Source organism: Neopelma chrysocephalum, unplaced genomic scaffold (genome assembly GCF_003984885.1).
Source record: "Neopelma chrysocephalum unplaced genomic scaffold, ASM398488v2 Primary Assembly neopelma1_98, whole genome shotgun sequence".
Lineage (NCBI taxonomy): Eukaryota > Metazoa > Chordata > Aves > Passeriformes > Pipridae > Neopelma > Neopelma chrysocephalum.
Window position 1 is genome coordinate 2,298,332 of NW_020897761.1, and position 19,838 is coordinate 2,318,169.

General features: G+C 47.6%; 1 protein-coding gene across 2 annotated transcripts; it reads left to right on the forward strand.

Moving 5' to 3' along the window:
• Nucleotides 1-9,577: 9,577 nt before the first annotated feature.
• Nucleotides 9,578-15,144, forward strand: LOC113973119 (zinc finger protein 813-like). 2 transcript variants are annotated; one of them, XM_027694843.1, is made up of 3 exons: nt 9,578-9,702; nt 9,852-9,957; nt 10,697-15,144. In XM_027694843.1, exon 3 carries the CDS (start codon nt 10,809-10,811, stop codon nt 11,973-11,975), a length of 1,167 nt encoding a protein of 388 aa, XP_027550644.1. In that variant the 5' UTR covers nt 9,578-9,702; nt 9,852-9,957; nt 10,697-10,808; the 3' UTR covers nt 11,976-15,144. The 2 variants fall into 2 exon arrangements, with proteins under 2 accessions (XP_027550644.1, XP_027550645.1); XM_027694844.1 differs by having other exon boundaries at nt 9,855-9,957.
• Nucleotides 15,145-19,838: the final 4,694 nt, after the last annotated feature.

Below are 19,838 nucleotides of genomic sequence, written 5' to 3' on the forward strand. Positions count from 1 at the left end.
GAGAATGAAAAGGGAGGGTATTTTTCCTTCTTGTGGCACAGACTTCACTTTCAGAAAGGGCTGGCTAGGTGAAAACTGAGGTTTCTAGCTAGAGAGAGGCTGATTTATGTGTACACAAGAAATCTCCCTGTTCCGAGATAAGACACCGAAGTGCTTTGTTAATGATGAATGATGCATGGGCAGTCAAGCTGTAGGAGGGAACTCTCCATTAGGTGAGTCGAGAGCCACCCGAGGCCTTTGGTAACCCACCAGTCTAGATGCTGCCTGAGATCCAGCCATCCCTTCCTCATCCACCCACGATGCTACACGGAGACGCCATAAATCACTCATGCGCTCCATGAAGAATTGCCATCAGTCCAAAGGTGCATGTTAAACAATCCCATCCTGGGATGTTTGTGTTCCCTCTCTGCCTGGATAGGTCCCAGATAATTAGCTCTGTGTTGGTGGATGACAGCCAGCAGGGATGTTTCAGCCCTCCAGAGCAGGAGGGTGCCCAAAAGGCTGGAGGTCCTGCTCGGGCCAGCCCAGGTTACTCTCTTGCCTTTGACATGTTGTGATTCGACTGTGAGAGTCAGGACGAGGCAGCAGGGTTGTTTCTAGCCCTGACACAGAGAAATAGAGAGTGTCCCAGAGAGGCAAGTGGCACAGGCATGTGGCTGTACTCATTGTCTCCTCAGTAATGTCATTTTTGCAGGGGCAATGGGAGAGGGAAGAGCAGAATCCCCCCCAGACCGCCTCCTTCGCCGGGAAGTGACTGATAAGCCTGGCAGCCTCTGAACAAATATTTCTGATGCAGAGAATTCACTTGTCAACTTGGAGGAGCCCCGAGAGGAAATTTCCAAAGCAGATCTGTCGGAGATAATGACACCGCACAAGGAAGCCCTCCTTAGGAGGAATGTCTTCAGAAGATGTGGAGTGTTTGAAAACACGATGCCTCTGTGTGCTCCTGTTGATGAGTTAAAATTCAAGCAGCCGTGGCTGAATTTTTAATCTGTGAGCTGTAACAGGTGAAGCTCAAGGAGGCAGTGAGTCATTTTTTCACCTTCCCAGATGCTTCCTTGGTCAGTCAGACCTTGTTTTCTTTCCAGATCAGAAACCTCTTTAGGCCCGAGATAAGTCACTGTGTTCTGCCTCATCCAGATTACAAACCAGGGAATTTTTGTGCATCTGGATGTTTGTGTAATTGCCTAACACTGCGAAACCTCATCTCAGCTGAAGCCTCTTAGCTCCACTGTTAGATAAAAAGCAATTAACAGTAACCATAACCAGAAACACTTTTAGTGTGAGGACAGGCAGCAAATGGCAAATAGATATATCAACAAATCTGTTTTTGCCTTGTACTTTGCTGTTTGCAGTCAATGGGTCATTAATTTTTATATGAGTATCACATACTTATAAGCGGTTTGGGAATCTTGAAGTTATTACCTGCGACAGTGGCTTTGATTATGTTGGCTGCTCTGTGCTGCCCCTGATCCTTCAGTTTAAAAGCCACCCAGAAGGATAGAGCAGCCAGAATCACACCCCAAGGCAATCCTGGGTGCCCAAAGGCACTGATTGCTCCTTGCACTTGTTGAATCTCTGGAATATGTTTCCTCAACACAGGGCTGGGTTTGTAAAGCCATTTCCCCTCTGAAAGCTCATCAGCATGCACACATCGTAGGTGTTGTTCTTCTAGCTTTTCTGAGTAGCGGTATTTTATCCTGTCAAATATGAAATTGGCTCGGGTCAGGAATTTTGTGCTGAGCTAGTCGATCTTTGGGGTTTTCTCTAATTAAATCTGGGACAGACAACCAATAGATTCGTCAGCTGAACACGGATAACTATTTTAATCTGCTTTTTTCAGGTGTTTTCAGATAGTTTCACATTTTCTGATTCATTAGCTTGAGTTTCAGTTCTCTGGGAAAAAAAAGTAGGAAAAACTATATTTTACTGGGCAAGTCAATTGTTTTATATAAAATAAGGTTTGCTTTCCATGTGGTCACAGAGGCACTTGTAGATTATCTGTGTGCAAAATGACATGAATAACATTAGCTGGATTCGTGCAAGTGGCGTTTTTTAATCTGAATAAGTGCAGAGTTTCAAAAAAAAGCAGATACAGAGGTGTCAAGGATGAGATTGCCTGTTACCACACTCTGCACTGGAGCTGTGCTTTGGTTATCAGTTATTTTTAAGCTTGGTCTCCTGGCGTTAGCCTTTGTCTCCAGATAATGTATCAGCAATTACCTGTTCAGTTTTATTATGCTCTTGTTCCCTCATGCAGACATTCAGGACTTCATTTGCTCCCACCTTGCAGACAGATTTAAATGTTAAGCTTATTTTCCTACCAGATGGAGAATAGATGCCTCTATTTCAGGTAAGTGTTTTGTGATCTCTCCCTGGTGTGAGAAGATGATCCTGTGCTTGTTATAGTTCAGGTCAGGAAGGCTGCGAAATGCAAATCAAACCAGACCTTTTGTGCCTGACAGGTTAGAGGGGCTTTGTTGAGCTATTTGTATCTTTAATATAATTTGGGTGTCTTTCTTGTGCAGTAATGTAGCTGTGGGCAGTGCAAAAGGATTTTGCTGGAGTAGTTCAGCCTGGAAAGCCCCATTCCTGGAAGCACTCAAGGCCAGGTTGGGTGCAGTTTTGAACAACCTGGTCTAGTGGAAGGTGTCCCTGCAGAGGGGTTGGTCCAGATGATTTTTAAGGTCCCTTCCAACCCAAACCGTTCTATGATTCTAAGATTTTTATGCCTTGGCCCTTCTTGAAGATTATGGTAGAGTAAACCAAAACCAAGCCAAATGTGCAAAGACCAGCACCTTGGTCCTTGCAAAATATTGGGCTCCTCATAAAATATTCAGGGAAGAGGGTTTCTACCCCTTGAATGATGTGAATTTTGTGAATGTGGTTCCCAGCACAGTTCTTCAACCACTTCCACCCCCCCCTTACTTCTCTTGTAGAGGATAAGTCTCTGCTGTACTAGTTTCCCACAGCCAAATGCAAGCAGGCTGCCTGTCTTATCTCCATTTGCCCCCTTCTGTGCAAACGCTTCAGTCACTTCCTGCAAATTTAATGTTTTTTCAACTACTGACGTGCTCCTCATCTCCACTCTGCAATTATGAAATGATGTGCTGATGTTTTAAGGCAAATGTTTTTGTTTTAAAATGTGCAACATCCAAATTTACAAAAAAAAAAAACAACCCAAAACAAACCCAAACCAAAAGAAACAGATCCCTCCCCAAATTCTCTCTGATGCTAATTATAGAAATCTCATCTCCCCAGCAGAAGCATCAGTCAACAGAGGGTTTGGTTCTTTTCAGAGGCTGAATCTTTGGAAAAATATACTGAGGATGGTGCATAAAAGTGGGGGATGTGACAGGTACGTGCTGGAGGTGAATGCTGAGAGTTTGGAAATGCAAACAGACTTGAGGATTTGCCAGTCCTCTTCCTCCCCCAACACCCAGAATATTGCATTTGCTGGTTGGTCTTCATTTTTAAATCATCCAGTGCTCTGCTGTCAAGACACATGTGTTGTTTTCATAGAGTTGGCACCAGAAGTTATTATTTTTTTCCAGCTCAATTTAGAGAAGGGTAACAAATATTCTGGGTTTGCTCTGAAATCATTACGGGAGGAGCTCCTGGATTATCCATCATGGTTGCTCCCGCAATGAAAGTGCAGCTCTTCTGTCAGCAGGAGTTTCAGCCTGATGATGTCTCTGGCTGTCAGGATGCAACCTCAGACTGTCCCCACCGCAAGAGAGGGTTGCAATAAGCTGGCAAATTCATTCCAGTGCTGATTTTTATTAGGGAATCTTATTTAAATACTACATGCTCCTCTTTCACAAGAAAGCCGGAGGCTTTTTTTTCCCTTCTAATGCGTTTTAGAGGCAATCTGACATTTTCTAATGGCTTTCAGGTATGTATAATTTATCCTGTTCCATGTCCACATTTTCCAAAATAACACTGGAAAATCATCTGGGTTCCTGCTTTTTTTGGACAACCATTACTCTCACTTTTTTTTTTCCAGGTTGACCTATAAATGTCCATATGCTGCAGGATAATTGCAGTAGGTGTAGGTTCCTTTGGAGACGGTCTTGTGTGGGAGACAATATGACAGCTCATCTGCATAGCACAGGCATCATTCCCCCGACTCGATTTAGCAAAGAGTCCTGGATGCAAAGGCTTCTCCCATATCTCCTGTATATTTAGGGGATTGCTCATACACACAGTGCACTCACGCTCTCCCGTGCAGTCATTTCTCCGCTATCTGGGGGCAGCTCAGCTGGCTGGAGAAGAAATCACAGAGTGCCACAAGTGTGGCACACCGTGGCGTGGGGACGTGGCCTCTGCTGTTGGATCCCCACGCTGTATCTGGGGATCCTGAGCTGTGTCAAAACTGTGTGTTAACACATGGCTGGAATATTTCATCACGTTAACCGGGACGAAGGCTGTGCTGATAAACTGGTGGAACTGATGACCCAGGAGAGTGTTCAGTCTCCCAAATGCCATTACTTTCGATTAGGAGCTTGCTGAAACTATGAGAGACTTTTGGGGGATTAAAAAAACAACACGAGAAGCTGGGATTTAAGTTATCAGCGTGGAATTGGGATGAGGTGAAGGAAAGGGAGCTGTGTCACCCCACACCTCAGCATCCCTAACCCTGCTACAGCTGGATGTCAATGATTTTCACCTGGCATCTAAGGAGTCTGTGGACATTTAAGTGTTTAATTTAAAGACCTCCAGCAGACAAGCACCCTTTCCACCCCAAAATACACCTTCCAGGTGTGTTTTGGAGAGGGACTGAGCAGGTGGGCTTGAACACATAGCAGAGATGGGGCACTTTTATTAATTTTGGAGGTTTTTCTGCTCTGACAAGGTGTGTTCCATGGCTACAGTGGCTGTGTCAGCCTCATGGCAGCACGATGAGCCAGAGGACACGGGGGTGGTCTCAGCACGTCAGTCATGCTGGGGGTTGGAGCAGGGGTTGGTCTCTGCCTGTGACAGTCATGCAGGTGTGTGTGACAGCAGCGCAGCCTCCGAGTCTCAGTCACACTGGGAGAGTGACAAGGCTGGTCCCTGCCAGCGTCAGCCACGCTGGGTGTGTGACAGGGGCGATCCCTGCCGGTGTCACTCACACTGGGGGTGTGACGGGGGCAGTCCCTGATGGTGTCAGTCACACTGGGGGGGTGATGGGGTGGTGCTGCCTGTGTCAGTCACGGTCTCTGACGGTGTCAGTCACACAGTGGGGGTCGATGGGACGGTCTCTGCCCGTGTCAGTCACATTAGGGGTGTGATGTGGGCAGTGTTATTCGCGCTGGGGGTGTGACAGAGGCGGTCCCTGCTGGTGTCAGTCACACTGGGGGTGTGGCAGGGGCAGTCCCCATCTGTGTCAGTCACACTGGAGGTGTGATGGGAAGTGGTGTCTGGCTGTGTCAGTCACCAGGGGGTGTGACAGAGGTGGTCCCTGCCTGTGTCAGTCACACTGGAGGTGTGACAGGGGAGGTCCCTGGTGGTGTCAGTCACATTGTAGGTGTGACAAGGGAGGTTCCAGACGGTGTCAGTCACAATGGAGGGGTGACAGGGGCCAGCCCCCAGCTGTGTCAGTGGTGCCGGGGATGCACCGGGGATGGTCTCCGGGAATGGCAGTCCCGTGAGAGTGTGAAAAGAGGCTGTGTCAGTCATGGTGGTGTGATGGACCGGTCACAGGGAGTGTGACAGGGGCTGATCTGTGGTTGTGTCTGTCACAGGGGGTGTGACAGGGGCTGATCCCTGGCTGTGTCTGTCACAGGGAGGGTGTGACAGGGGCTGATCCCTGGCTGTGTCTGTCACAGGGGGTGTGACAGGGGCTGATCCCTGGCTGTGTCTGTCACAGGGAGGGTGTGACAGGGGCTGATCCCAGCCCTTGGTGACGCCAATACTGCGCGACAGCTCTGGGAGGAGCGAAGGGCGAAGGTGGGACAGGTTGGGATGCTTTGGAGTGGTCCCAGTGCAGTCAGAGATGCTCGTTTGGTTTCCTTTTTAATCACAGAATGGTTCACGTTGGAAAGGACCACGGTGGGTCATCTGGTCCCGCCTCCCCGGTTGTGAAAACGAAGAAGAAAAAGAACTCACCGAGAGTTTGTATTTTCCTGGGGCACCACTAAAAACTTACTATTTACGCTTAATCAGGTGCTGCGTTAAAAAATCCTTTGTGCTGAATAGATCATCAAACGGATTATCAAACGCTTTTCTGAGCCAGCCTAGAAATCCAGGAGTTACAACAAAAACCAGTGGGTGCAGAGAACTGCTCAGCAGGTGAAGATTTCCCCTTTAATTCTTTAACAAGCTCACGTGTGCATTTTCAAAAGTAAGCACGTGTAAGGTGCAGGCAGCAGAAGAATCTCCAGATCCACGGCCAGTCGGGGCAGGAAGCCACAGAGTGTGACCGTTCTTGCACAATCACCTTCTTCCCCACACCAGAAGTTACTGCCCTGCAGGCTCCTTTAGAGTCCTGTATCTCCAGCCCTTGAACTGAGCTGTCAGAGTCGAGCTGGCAGAATCAGGCAGTGGTTTTTGCATAGAAAGTTGCTGAGAGTCTGCGTCAATACATGCCAAGGAAAATGCAAGTTTGGGAAACTAAAGCATGACTGGCCTGCTTTATACAGTCCTTGCGTAGTTTTTTTTTGTTGGTTGTTCCATGGTCTTTACAGCTTGACTCTAGATTTTGTAACTGTGGTTAGAACTTGTTTTCTCCATCTTTCTTCCAAATGCCTCATTCCTGAGATGCCCACTGACTGAGACCCAGAGAGGTAGAAGATCCTGGCAAGCACCACAGGAAAAAGCATATTAGGATAACCAGGGTGGAGCTGGCTAGGATAGCAAAACGATTCCTTGCTCCAGGTGATTTGAGAGAGCACAGCATGGGAGATCCTGAACCTTCTTTTAAGGGCACTCCTAGGGTTCTGTGCTGGTGTTCTTTCAAAATTCAGAGTCTCTAACAGCCATTGCAAATCTGTCACCAGAGTTCAGTGGGCTAAAGGGAGCCCAGCTTTCCCCTGGGGAGTTAAAATCTCAACCTTCAGCCAAATATCACTTAAGTCTCTCTGAATTCAGCTTCTACTTAGTTAGAGGGTTTTTTGGGTTGTTCTATATAAAAGAGTCTGAAGCTCTCAGACGTTTTAAAGTGCTTATGACAGTCCTAAAACGAAGTAGCCAGATGTCAGAAACCCCTATGGCCAATAAAAAATTCAAATTTAATGGGTTGGGTTGTTAAACCCTGCATAAAATATATTACACTGCCATTGTGACAGCAAGCAAGTTTGCATGTTTTAGTGAATTTAATGGGAAAAAAATTTAAGAAATTACTCCAAAGTAGATCTAGCTGACAAATTGATTACAGGTCCTCATCTGTCCTGACAGATTCTTCAAAACACATGGCAGTGAGGTAGCATAAATAAAAAGGATTTGGCATCCATATATGTGCATTGGCAATATAAATCTAGGACAGGCACAAAACACCAATAATGTAATTTTAATAGGAATCATATATTGTAAGGAAATGGGTGATTCACTTATTTTTCTGCCTTCTCCTTGAGGATTACAGCTGATTTTTATGTGTGTGTGTGCTGGAATAACTCATCTAGACTGATGGGAAAATCTTAGGACATGGAATTTAACAAAAACATGTGCTTTCAGAGGCAACATATGAAAGAGAAGGCAGAGTGCATTTAAATACCTCAATACCAGGAGAAAAAATTAAAATATGTGGAACTTGATAGAGCTGAGTATGTTTCTCTGAGGACCAGTATAATAAGATCTCTGAATTTTGTTTGTCATTTTAGGCTAATGGAGAAACATTAGCAGAGAGGCCTGTTCTTTGTTACCGAAAGTCAGAGGCGAGGTTTGGGACTGTGCTCATGAATTTGATGAGTGTGTTGACACTTTTGTCATTCTGAGTGTTGGGGTGTGTACGTGCTGGTTTTATTACCTTACCACAGAAGCCCTTTTCTGTCTCATCTCAGACCAACAACAGAAGACACGATGCACTGACTGGCACTGCCCTGGGTCTTTGATCTAACCCATGAGACATCATTTGGAGTGTTCTGCATTATTTATCACTACTGAAGTATTTTCAATTAAACTGACAGATTAAATACTAACTTTGCCTGGCAGATAATGAAATTCTTGTTTCTTTTCCAAGGAAGCTGACATGAAAGAAGCCAGACATGAGAGGGCATGGGAATTTGTACTGCCTGTCTCCACATTTACAAACAAGTAAGCACTGTATGATACCACAGAGTGGAGGCAGGCTTAGTTTCTGGTGCCGACAGTTGTCACACAGGTGAGGAACACTCAGGTGATTCTAGAGAAGCCTCACAAAGGTTGGGCAGCTGGACATGGAGGAAGATTACTCACCACCTTCCAGTCCTGCTAAACCTTCAGTGCAATAAGAAATCCATATGGATTTCTGCAGTGGCAAGAAGGGGGCACCTTTGAAATTTAAAGTTGATTCAACCAACCCACTAACTCACCTGCAGCGTGAAAATGAATGTTTAGAATCTTTTCTTCTGAACAATCTGAGGAACCTCTAGAAAGGATAAGTGAGGATGAGGAAATCATAATTGCTACTGATGCTTTTGAGGAGAAGGATCTGGAGATACTTTAGTAATTTCCTCCATGACCCCTCTGAGGAAGACCACTGGTTGCTGGCACTACACCATTCCTTGGTAGTTGTAATAAGCCACAGTTTGGATTTTTAAAAATTGGCCATTCATCATCTGTGCCCCACACAGACATGCTTGGCTGTGGATATTGGTGCATGTCCTTATGTATTCCTGGAGTTCATCACAGGGATGGAGCACCTCTGCTATGAGGAAAGGCTGAGAGAATTGGGATTCATCAACCTGGAAAAGGGAAGGTTTTGGCATGACCTAACTGCCCGGCCTGCCAGTACCTGAAGGGAACTTACGGGAAAGATGGAGCAAGACTATTTATGAGAGCATGTAACAGCAGGACAAAGGGAAATGGCTTCAGACTGAAGGAGAGTAGGTTTAGCTTAGATATTAGCAAACAATTCTTTACTATGGGGGTGGTGAGGCCCTGGCACAGGTTGCCCAGAGAAGCTGTGGCTGCCCCATCCCTGGAGGTGTTCAAGGCCAGGTTGGAACTCGATCTAGTGGAAGACGTCCCTGCCCATAGCAGGGGTTTGGCAGGAGATGATCTTCAAGGAACCATTCTACGATTCTATGAATAGGCTCCCGGAGCACCAGGGGTTCCAGAACCGCTCCGCCGGGGCGGCGGGAAGGAATCCCGGTCGCAGGATTTGAACGGGGCGGCGGAGCTGAGCCGGGAGCGAGGGCTGTCGCTGTCGTTGTCGCCGGGGAGGGGCCGCGCTGTCCGCCCGGTCCCGCCCCGCCGCTGCAGCCGCGGCCGCTGCGGGCACGGCCGAGCCGCCGCTGCGCCGGGACCGCCGGCGCGGGGGATGCGCGGGGGATGCGGGAGCCCCCAGGTAGGGCGGGGGGAACGGGGCATCGGAGCGGGCACAAGTTGGGAGTTCGTGCTGCAGGGAACAATAAATCCCTTTCTTTTTATACGTATATTTGTTATTATTTTTCAGCCTACATCGCGGTTTGAACATCCCCCTCCCCCGCTGCAGGGACCGCACGGCCATGGTTATGGAGTTCTCTTAAGCCACGCAGCGCCAGCATCCCTTGGAAAGTTTTCCTTCCCCAAAGGCAGCAGCAGGTCAGTTAGAGGGCTGGAGGTGAGGAATACTCCAGTTACCCAGCTCCTTATTAAATTAAGGGGAATGTCTGAAGTTGGGGCTGAGTCGAGCCACGCTGTTCCAGGCAGTGACTAACGAGGACTAATCCAGATTGTTTTCTGTATCGCAGCAGAAGAAAGCGCGGCTTGTGTGGCTGATGAAGCTGGCCTTTCTGAGATGTGAATAAGAGCTTTCTCTGATGGCACATCTCTCTACTGCCCTGATAACTGTCCTTGGTAAGCCTACTGAAAGTAAATAGGCAAGTTTTATATTTATATATGCGTGCAAATACTGAAATGTGTATGTTTTTATATATGTGTGTTCTTACCTATATATGGTTGTATTTGGAGACGTCTTACCCGGCCTGCCAGTACTTGAAGGGAGCTTATGGAAAAGAGGGAGAGCAACTTTTTACATGGACAGATAGTGACAGGGCAAGGGGGAATGTTTTCAAACTAAAAGAGGAGAGATTTAGATTAGATGTTAGAAAGAAATTCTTCCCTATGCTGCAGGTGGTGAGGCCCTGGCGCAGGTTGCCCAGAGAAGCTGTGGCTGCCACATCCCTGGAAGTGTTCAGGGCCAGGTTGGACAGGGCTCTGAGCAACCAGGTCTAGTGGAAGGTGTCCCTTCCCATGGCAGGGGGTTGGAATAAGATGAGCTTTAAGGTCCTTTCCAACTGAAACCATTCTGGGATTCTATGATTTTTCATCTTTACATGAATTTAAAGTGGAAATTATCAATTTATGTTTATAGTTAAGGCTGGATGATGATAGAGGATTTAACTTCATTAAATATAGTCTGTGTTTCATATGCTGAATGTATGTTTTCTACATATCTAATAGTAGATGATTCTGTTTCTCCTACTGTCTGTAGTCTGTCCCATTCTTATAATAAGAAAATTACCTTTAGTCTTGTATATTTATCTTATGTTAATATCAGAAGAATCACTGATGAAACAGATGTTTTATTTTCTAGGGAGGACTTTAAAGAGAGCTGAAAATGAGATGCCCTTACCATGAATGGCCCAAAGCTCTGGGTGTGCACACCATTGATGAGCTGCAGATGAACATAGCGTTTGCCTCAGAAGATGGATGTGAGTGTGGACTGGGGCTCTGGGAATAACATTTGTGGCACAGGTGAAAAGCATTCAAATTGTTCCAGAAAGACAACTAAGCAGGAAGGCCACACACTTAGCGTCCAGAAGGAGGTAGACATGAGTTACTCACAGATGTGCAGTCCTCTTTGCAACTCTGCTGGACCTTCAGGTAAGCAGGAGCTTCCTGCAGAGCTGCAGTGTGAAGATAAAGAAACCTGTGAGACCTACTACCAGAAAGAAGGTGAGAGTCCAGCTGAGGTGTTTGTCCCTTCCGATACCAACTTTGACCTGCAGTGTGAGGATAAAGATTTAGAGCACAGTTCCTCTGACTGCTCCAGGAAACCACGGGGAAGACTCCATGATGGTGATGAAAATACCATTCTTGGTGACGTGTTTGCTGAGGACCTGGAGCCTGTCCCCGAGGAAGCTTTGCCGTATCGGTGCAAGAAGTGTGGTTCCTCTTTCCAGGGGATGAGCGAGCTGCAGGAGCACAGGCGAACTCACCTTGTGGAAAACTCCTACCGCTGTCCCACCTGCGCCAAAGAGTTCTTCCGTGCGGCAAACCTGCGGATGCACAAGCTCATCCATTCCAGCGACAGGCCGCACAAATGCCCGGAGTGCGACAAGGGCTTCATCCGCACGGCCGACGTCTGGAGGCACCTGCACAACGTGCACAAGATCGAGCGCTCCATGGTGATCCTGGGAAACGGCATGGCCAGGAACCCCTGGTCCGTAGTGCACCGTAACCAGCACGCTGTCGAGTACAGCGATCGGCCTTGCGCAGAAAACCAGAAGCCCGAGGACGACGACTACAAACCTTACACCTGCCCGACGTGCGGCAAAGGCTTCGACAAGCCCAACCTGCTCTCCAAACACAAGGTGATCCACCGGGAGGACAAGCCTTACAAGTGCCAGGAGTGCGGCATGGCGTTCGTCCAGCTGCTCAGGCTGAAGAGGCACCAGCAGACTCACTCCGGGGCGCGCCCCTTCTACTGTGAGGAGTGCGGGGGGACGTTCACCCGGCTGGCGTCGCTCCAGCGCCACCACCGCATCCACACGGGAGAGAAGCCCTACTCCTGCAGTTACTGCGGGCACTCCTTCACCGAGTCAGGGACCCTGCGGAGGCACGAGCGCACACACAAACTGGACAAACCTTAATTCTTGGCTCATTTGTGGTCACGGTCTCCTCGGTTGCTTCTCACCTGAGCGAGGTCTGCTCTGTTGGGCTGGAGAAGGCACCCATTGCATGTGCTCTGCCCAGTGCAGACCCGCTGCCCCAGCAGGGAACGCTGCATCACAGGGATCTCTGGAACTTGTACTGGGAGAGGTTGCACTGACTGGCTTTGAAGTGCTTTGTATGAACAAATTACCTAATTACTACTGAGTAATGAAATTACTGCACGTGGGGAGACTGAAATCACTCACGTGCTAGTGCTGTCTCAGTTTGCTGGACTGACCAAGCATCAGCTTGAGCTTTGTGCAAGGATGCACAGACTGTGAGACTTCTCTCCACAGCCTCAGTCACCGGATAAATTGGCCCTGGCCTCTTGAATGTGATGGCTCTCTGGCACTGGGTTTGGAGATCTGTTGTTGCAGGTCTTTGCTAAGTCAAAACAGTCCAGAATTGTCCCTCCATCCCTTCCGTCCTTGTGTTTTGCTGAGTTTTTCTTTCCACTAAATTTTTTCTATTTGGAGGGGGAATATCATGTCAGTTCTTTAAAAAAAATCAACAAACTACAAACCACTTCCTTAATAAATGCAACAGTTACCAGCTGTATTTCACAAATGGTACTATGTAAGGGAGTAACAATACTTTATGCACTTTTGTGTGATGAGTTGAATGTCTGTTAATAATGGGAAAAGCTTTATTTTGGCTATGATGGTGCATGCTCTTGGCATGAGGGGTTTGAATGCATTTGTGTCTCTGATGGAACCATGCACTCTATCCAGCTGAGTATTGTGCTAAGAAGCGTTTGAGAACACAAAATTCAAAGAGCAGAAGACCAAATTTAAGCCACCTTTGCTACTCATCGCATAGGAATCTCCTTGATTTAAATGTTTTCACACATAAGGAAGTTTCCCATAACAAACCCATGTTTTGTGTTCTGTAACATAACGTTCTGTAACTTCTGAGTGCTACTGAAGTGTCTGCTTGATTCTTCACTTTGATTTAGATGGTTAGTGAATAAAAGTCTCCTTAGAAACTAGCCTGGCAGACTCAGGTGCTGCCAAATACTCCAAGGCTGTAACTTCCAAAGAGGTTGGTATTGCCTCAGTTATGGCAGTGGGGTTTTAACTTTGAAACTTCATAATGACTTTTTTATCTGCTGTTAACCACCGTGGTATAAACATCCAGTTTGTCTTTAATTTGCAGCCGTTTTCCTTTCCATATCAGCTTCCTTTTTCCCTGCCAGCTGCCATAATTTCACTAATTCCTCTCCAATGCTTTCTGCCTTTTCAGTAGGAAGTTGTGCAGCAGAGTGAAGGTAAAGCTTCAGGGTGATGTACCTTTGCATTTACTACCAGGTTATTGAATATAAAATACTAATTGTACCATTAGTTTGCTTATTCCATGCTGTAAAAAATAATGATGGCTGCTCAGCACCTTCCACTTGTGCAAGACCTGAGCAGGTGTCACACAGCTGTGGGTCCTGCCGTGTTTGATGTGAGGTCCTTGGCTCAGATCAAGCTGAACCACTGTCTGCAGCAAAACTTTAACTCCATTATGAATGGGAGACTAATTCTCCTGGCATCACTGATGGGTCATTTTCATTAAATTCCTCAAAGAAATCTCCAGATGGGGGAACTGATCTGCATCCTGCTTCTGAGGATGTGTTCTGTTGTCTGTGTACTTTTGTAATGCTGGGATGGCTGGACCCTGTGTACCATGTGCATTTACTACAGTGGGACTGAGACTTTCTCCAAACTCCCCTCCAGGCAGGAAGTTCCAGTATGGTTTTAGGTTTCCAAAGGGCTTTTGCTGGGGCCCCTTAGCAACAGCTCAGTCTTATCTGAGGGCTGCTTAGCCTCTCTAAGAGGAAAGATCTTTGCATGACAAGAATCCTGGCTGACTGTGGGTAAGTGATCTGCAGAGAGAGGTCAACAGTGCTGTTCTGTGGGGACTGTGATGTTCAACACCTTCTGAAGTGACCTGGAGAGAGAGAGGACAGATAGTGAGGTGACAAAGCTGTTCTAGAAGCTTTCATGCATTAAGTTTCCACACTCATCTTCTAAACCCATTTTGAAGTTGTCATCTACAGCTTCCCCTGTTCAGCATCCTGCTTCTCCCTTGGGTATGCAATGCTCTTGCTGCAGGGGGTTTAATATCCAATTAAACTGCACCACTATGCACATCTTTATGTTGTGTGACTGTTCTGCTTAGGCAGTTGCAGTAATTGGGAACATCCAGTTATTCTGCTTTTTGGTGTTAGCAGTTGGTGGAATTTGTACCTATAGGATAATGGTGAAAGTATTTTGAATGAAGGTCTGTTATATGGGAAGAGGAAATGGATGGTGAAATGAGAACCACTAGGCTTAACTAAAAGGTTATTAAAAAGACACTTGCCTGGAAGGTTGACTCGCATATAAAGTGCTTGGATGTGTGAAAGGAGTAATTAAAATGTGATGGCTTCTGGGACAAGTGTGTTGAACTTCTTCAAAGAAACTTCCATTAACTCCTTTGCAAGCTACAGTGACCTATAAAACGTGACTGCCACCCCTGGCAGAGGAAAGGATGGAGTCAGCCAGGCATGTACCTTCCTTATTCTTCCAGACTGGTCCCCAAATCCTTCCTGGAAGAGCTTGCATGCAGGAGATTGGACAGGGCAGGAGATGGGACAGGCTGAGGCAGAACGATACCGACTCTGGAGAAGCACAGTACTCTGGGTTTCATCCCTCACCTGCTCACCTTGAGAGGGAAGGGGTGCTCGTCCTAAAACCATGCAGAGCCCTGTTCTCCCTTCCGGAAGGTCAGTGGTAAACACAAGCCCAGGGTGTGCTCAGGTTCACTCTGCATGAGAGAGACTAAAATCCCGGGATACTCTGACTTGGGAAAACATCAGAAACATTCCTAAACTGTAGCTGTCTCCTGCAAATGAACCTGGAGTTGGGTTGGCAGAGCAGGAGGGGTGGAAGGAAGGGCCAGAGGCAGGGGTACCCTGGGGTGATGGGCTGAAGCATAAGCCAAGCATGGCTGGTGGAGATGATGGTGAGGGTAAGGATGACTTGGGGTTGTGTCTACAGGCATGACTTTCATATGAAAAACATGCTGGGACTTGGATCCTGACCAGACTGGCATCCAGTAAATAAATATCCCTCTTTTCTTTTAGCTAATGGGAAAGGTGGAAGGTGATTTCTGTTTTCTCCCACACACCGGGGCCCTTGCTGCACTGAAGAGGTACATTTGCTGTGTCCCCTCATCTTTCAGACCCACCTCTGCTCCCATGGGACACTCAGGTGTGGGGGGGTGACTCTTTCTTCCCGAGCACTGTGTTCATGGAGTTGTGAAAAACAGCTGGGAGTCCCTGCAGTGTCGAGCCCTGTCTGCACAAGGATGCTCCAAGGGGGGTTCCTATCCAGAGAATCACCTCTTCCCCGTAGGCTCAGATGCAGCTGCTGCACCAGTGTAACTGGTGGGGAAGCAAATGATGCTGGACAGGAGGACAGCAAGGGATGGGACTGCAGATCCACTGTGGAGCTGCTCCCAGGCAGGTGCTGGAAAGACCTTTCGAGCCGGTTTCATAAACCAGAAAATGAAGCTCTGAGCCTTTCACATGCGTCACTTGAGCAGGGAAATCTGACTTGCAAAGTGTGGCTTGTCACCAAGTGAGGCTGGATAAACCAGGTACCGACCAGTAAATACCTCTCTCGTCATTTGGAAAACCCTTGGGCTCTGGCATTTGGGGATGCAGCAGTAACTAGACACTAATTACCGAAAAAGGAAGACAAAAATAAAAAGCCAAAAATGCTTCTTGACCTTTTGTTCTTCACAGCAGACAGGTGAAAACAGTATGTTCCCAGCAGTAGCTCTTAATTATTTCACCACTGCACATCCCTCTTGCACTGCAAGTTAGAAATGTCAGTTTAATTCTCTTTTAATTGCCTCAGCTATCAGATACCTGAGAGAAGCCATTTTTACCAACTGTTCTTGGGCTCAGAAAGCAGGTCATTGCTGTAGAAATACTCTGCACTTTTGCTTTGGAAAGGGGCTCTACCAAGGGGAAAGCAAGGGGTGCAATTATTTTGCCTATAATTACTGCATCCAGCATGCTCTGTGTGAAAAGGTTGTGTGTTTTGCAGTGCTTGTCTCACTGGCAGCATACGAGAGTTTGGGCTTTTGTTTGTGGGCATTTGGGGTGCTTCAGGCTTACCATGCTCCTCACCTGCATCAGGCAGGGATGCCTCTAAAGCTCCTCCAATCTCAGGGCCATTGCTGTAGGGAACCTGGATTTTAGAGCAGGAGGGGATGACAGGCATAAGGAGCAGAGCAACCAGGCAGCTGTTTCTTAATGTAGCTGGTTTTGTCTTTGGTCACATTGATTTATGCTTAGATATGATGCTCTTGATCCCTCTAATGGCTACAATGCTTATTTGAAAGCATGGATTTTCATTTTCTGCACTCTGTTAACTGTTTTCCCGCTCTTTAAAATACAGAACTACCAGGAAACAAAATGCAGAAGGTATTAATTACAGAGACCCTGGGGCTCTGCCAGGTTTCAGATCCAGTGGCTGTTTCTCTTGATGGCTGAGGAGCTCAAATGTTCCAATGCCAGGCAAGCAGGAGCTGCTACTTCCTTTCCTGGAGGGCCCAGCAGAGATGCAGAGTCATGCAGTATAAAAAAATACGATCTTAATAAAGGTCACCTGGCCACACAGAGCATTTCTAGAGAAATAAAAATAGCAAGAGGGTGAGAATCCAAGATCAACACCTTGGAGCTGTGATGGTAAAGGTGGGAAAGCTGCCTGGCATCCCACTAGGCTGGCTCAGCAGAGCAGATGCCCTGCGAGCTGTTGGCAGAGCATCTGGGCAGGTCAAGCTGCTTCCTGCCCCTGGGCACAGACACAGCAGTGCAGGCACATTTCTACCACTTAAAGAGGATTAAAATCAGACCCTGACCTCGAGCCAGGTGCAGCCAGCACCCAGTGGGTTTGCTGTCGGTGGGACATGCAGTGCTGAGGGCAGGAGGTTTGGCCTGCGACAGTTTTATTTTCACTGCTCTTTGCAGTTTTGCAAGCAGGTCAGCAGGCTCTGCCCTGCTCTTATGTGAATGTGTAACATTGCCCAGGGAACTCAGGATGTGTGAGGAGTCTGAAGAGCAGCATGTGCCTGCTCCCCATGCTGGAGAAGGAGGGTATCTGAGCAGATGCTTCTCAGGAAGGCAAATCTGATTACAAACCGCCACAGAGAAAGGGAGAAGACGCATTCCTCTCCCTGACAAGAGGTCAGCAAATTCCTCTTTGGATGCTCAATTCCTCTCTGGATTTACTAGTATCCCCCCTCACCTTGATGGGTGAGCAGGGGTGGGTAGCCAGCCTGGCAGGAGCAGCCCCCAGGCTCATGTGTAGGAGAGCAGAGCATCCCGTGTGAGTGTGCGGGTGTCTGGATCACCTTTTTGTGTCCAGCGGAGCAGCTGCAGAGCCTTTGAAGCTGGGACCTCTATCCTCATCCCAACTTTGGTGCCTGCATAAAAGAGAGCAGCCTGGGAAGTACAGGAGGGCTGCTCTGCCTGCCTGAGCCCTTTCCCACTCCTCCTCCCTGCTGGTGATGGAGAGCACCAGCTGTCTGCTGGAGTTGTGCCTCCCACCACACCTACCAGGAGGCCTTTGCCTGCTCCTGGCTTTTAGATACTATTTCCACTTCTGCTGGAGAGAGCCTCAGCACTGGCAGAGCTCTCAAGTGCTTTTCCTCCACTTTCCTCACAGGACTTCATGCTGTGACTTTCATATCCGGTACCTTGTGATAAATCCTTGTTTTTATTCCCATTCAAGATGTGTTTGTCACTGTCTGGTCAGTCCTTGGCCACTGTGCAAGCAGTTTCTCCCTCCTCACAAGTCCAGCACGTGTGTTTCTGTCTCTCTCCACTGTGTGAGCTTTCCTGCAGGGATATTTCCTCCCTGCTTCCCTTACTGCCTGTCTCGCACATGCTGCTTAGCTTTCCTTTCCTCACAGTGGGGATTTCTGTCTCCTCTCTGGCATCAGGATTGAACCTTTCCCCTTATTTTGAGCTGACTCACTTCATGGGCAATCTCAGCACTGAGGACTCTCGCCCTACAGTTGTTTTATTTGGGATTAGCAGAAATTAAATCCCCCAAAACCCTGGCAACAGGTAATAATTCGGCAAAAACACTACAGAGCAGCCTTCAGCATTCAGCATTGCTGACCAGGACTTTACACCTGAAAAGATGGGAGTATGATCCTAATGCCAAGAGCTGGGAGAGCATGTGGGAAGGGGTAATTACCCCTGGGCTGCACTTGGAGCATCTTAAAATGGCCCAGAGCACAGTACCAGTGACCAGGTGAATGCCTGACAAAGCTGTCACCATCCCACTGCCTCCTCCCAGGTGCTCATTTCTTCTGGTTTTCCTCTCTTGGATAACTTGTATGCAGTAGATGAGAGCACATGCCTTGGAAACGGCTTTAGATCCAATAAAGGAATCAATGTTGTGACACCACAGGAAACCAGAGACGTGCAAATCCATTTCTCTCTGAAGTTGGAGCCAACTGGGCCAGGAGGTCACTGCTGAGTGACGGCATCCGTGAGCGCCTGTGAGCCGCTGCTTCAGCGGGGCACTGTTGCTCTCCAAGGGGCTGAAACCATTATTTATTGCCTGGATGTGAAGTAAATGAAGGATCCCTGTTCACAGTAGCCTGAAATCCTTCTCCAAATGGTTTTATTCCCATGTAACCTCCTGTTGCACTGGAGCCAACCCCACCACACCAGCAAAAAGTGTTCGCTGGGTCTTGGCAGCATCTCTACAAAGTGGAGGGGTTTAGCTTGGGGTGGGGAAATGATAGGGCAGGGGACGTTTGAATTGGATTTTAGGAAAAATTTCTTCACCCCAAGGGTTGTCAAGCACTGGAACAGGCTGCCCAGGGAAGTGACAGAATCACCCTGGAGGGATTTAAAATATGTGTATCTGTGGCCCTTGGGGACATGGTTTAGTGGTGGGTGCTGGGTTAATGGTTGGACTGGATGATTTTAAAGGGCTTTTACAACCTTAACAATTCTATGGCTCTATGATTCTATGACTTGAAGCCTGTCACTGAGCATAAAATGGGCACGCTGTAAAAACCAGAGGGCAAGAGAAAGCCATGGGAAGAGACGTGCAGGAGTAAGACACAGGTTATGGTGAGAGGAGCATCATCATGGGGACCAGCTGAGGCCTTTCACAAGCTATAAAGAGAGCAGGGAAGAGGGCTGGAGTTCCCTCTCCAACACAGGTTCCCAAAAGTAGTGCCAGGTTGGTGTGGTCCCCTGGTGACCCTGGCATTGCTGATTCCTCTCCAGCTGTGCTGCATGTTTTGGGGGCGTTGGGTGGAGGTCCCTCCCCGTGCCCACCTCCTTCACGAACAAAAAAGAAATGCTGGAGAAGAAAAAAGGTAATTTTGATTAATATCATTCTCCCCTTCAGTTTTTTGAAACAGGGTAAAATAAACTGTCCTCCCTGCTTGGATCTGCGAGTAACATGTTTTCCTGGGCTGGTTCTCCCTGGAGAGGAGCTCTGGGCTGAACACGCAGCCAAGGAAAAGCCTTGAGAGATGCTGTGTATAATAAGAAAGCACAAAGTCATAAGACCTGGGTGAGAAAATGATTTAAGAAGAAAAAGATGTCACAAAATCTATAGTGTGCAGGTAAGTGCTTTTTAAAATTCTTTTTCTTTGTAAAGTCCTTCCTTTTTTTCCTTGCGGTCCCTGGACTGCTCTGAAATCCACCTGGTATTTTCCCTGGTTACCAGAGTTAGGTTATGGGGTAAACACCATGTTGTCTGCCCATAGAGAAGCAACAGTGGGAGGAAATCAAA

Coding starts and splice junctions, on each gene's coding strand:
- LOC113973119 (XM_027694843.1), top strand. CDS start 10,809: ATGGATGTGAGTGTGGACTGGGGCTCTGGGAATAACATTTGTGGCACA.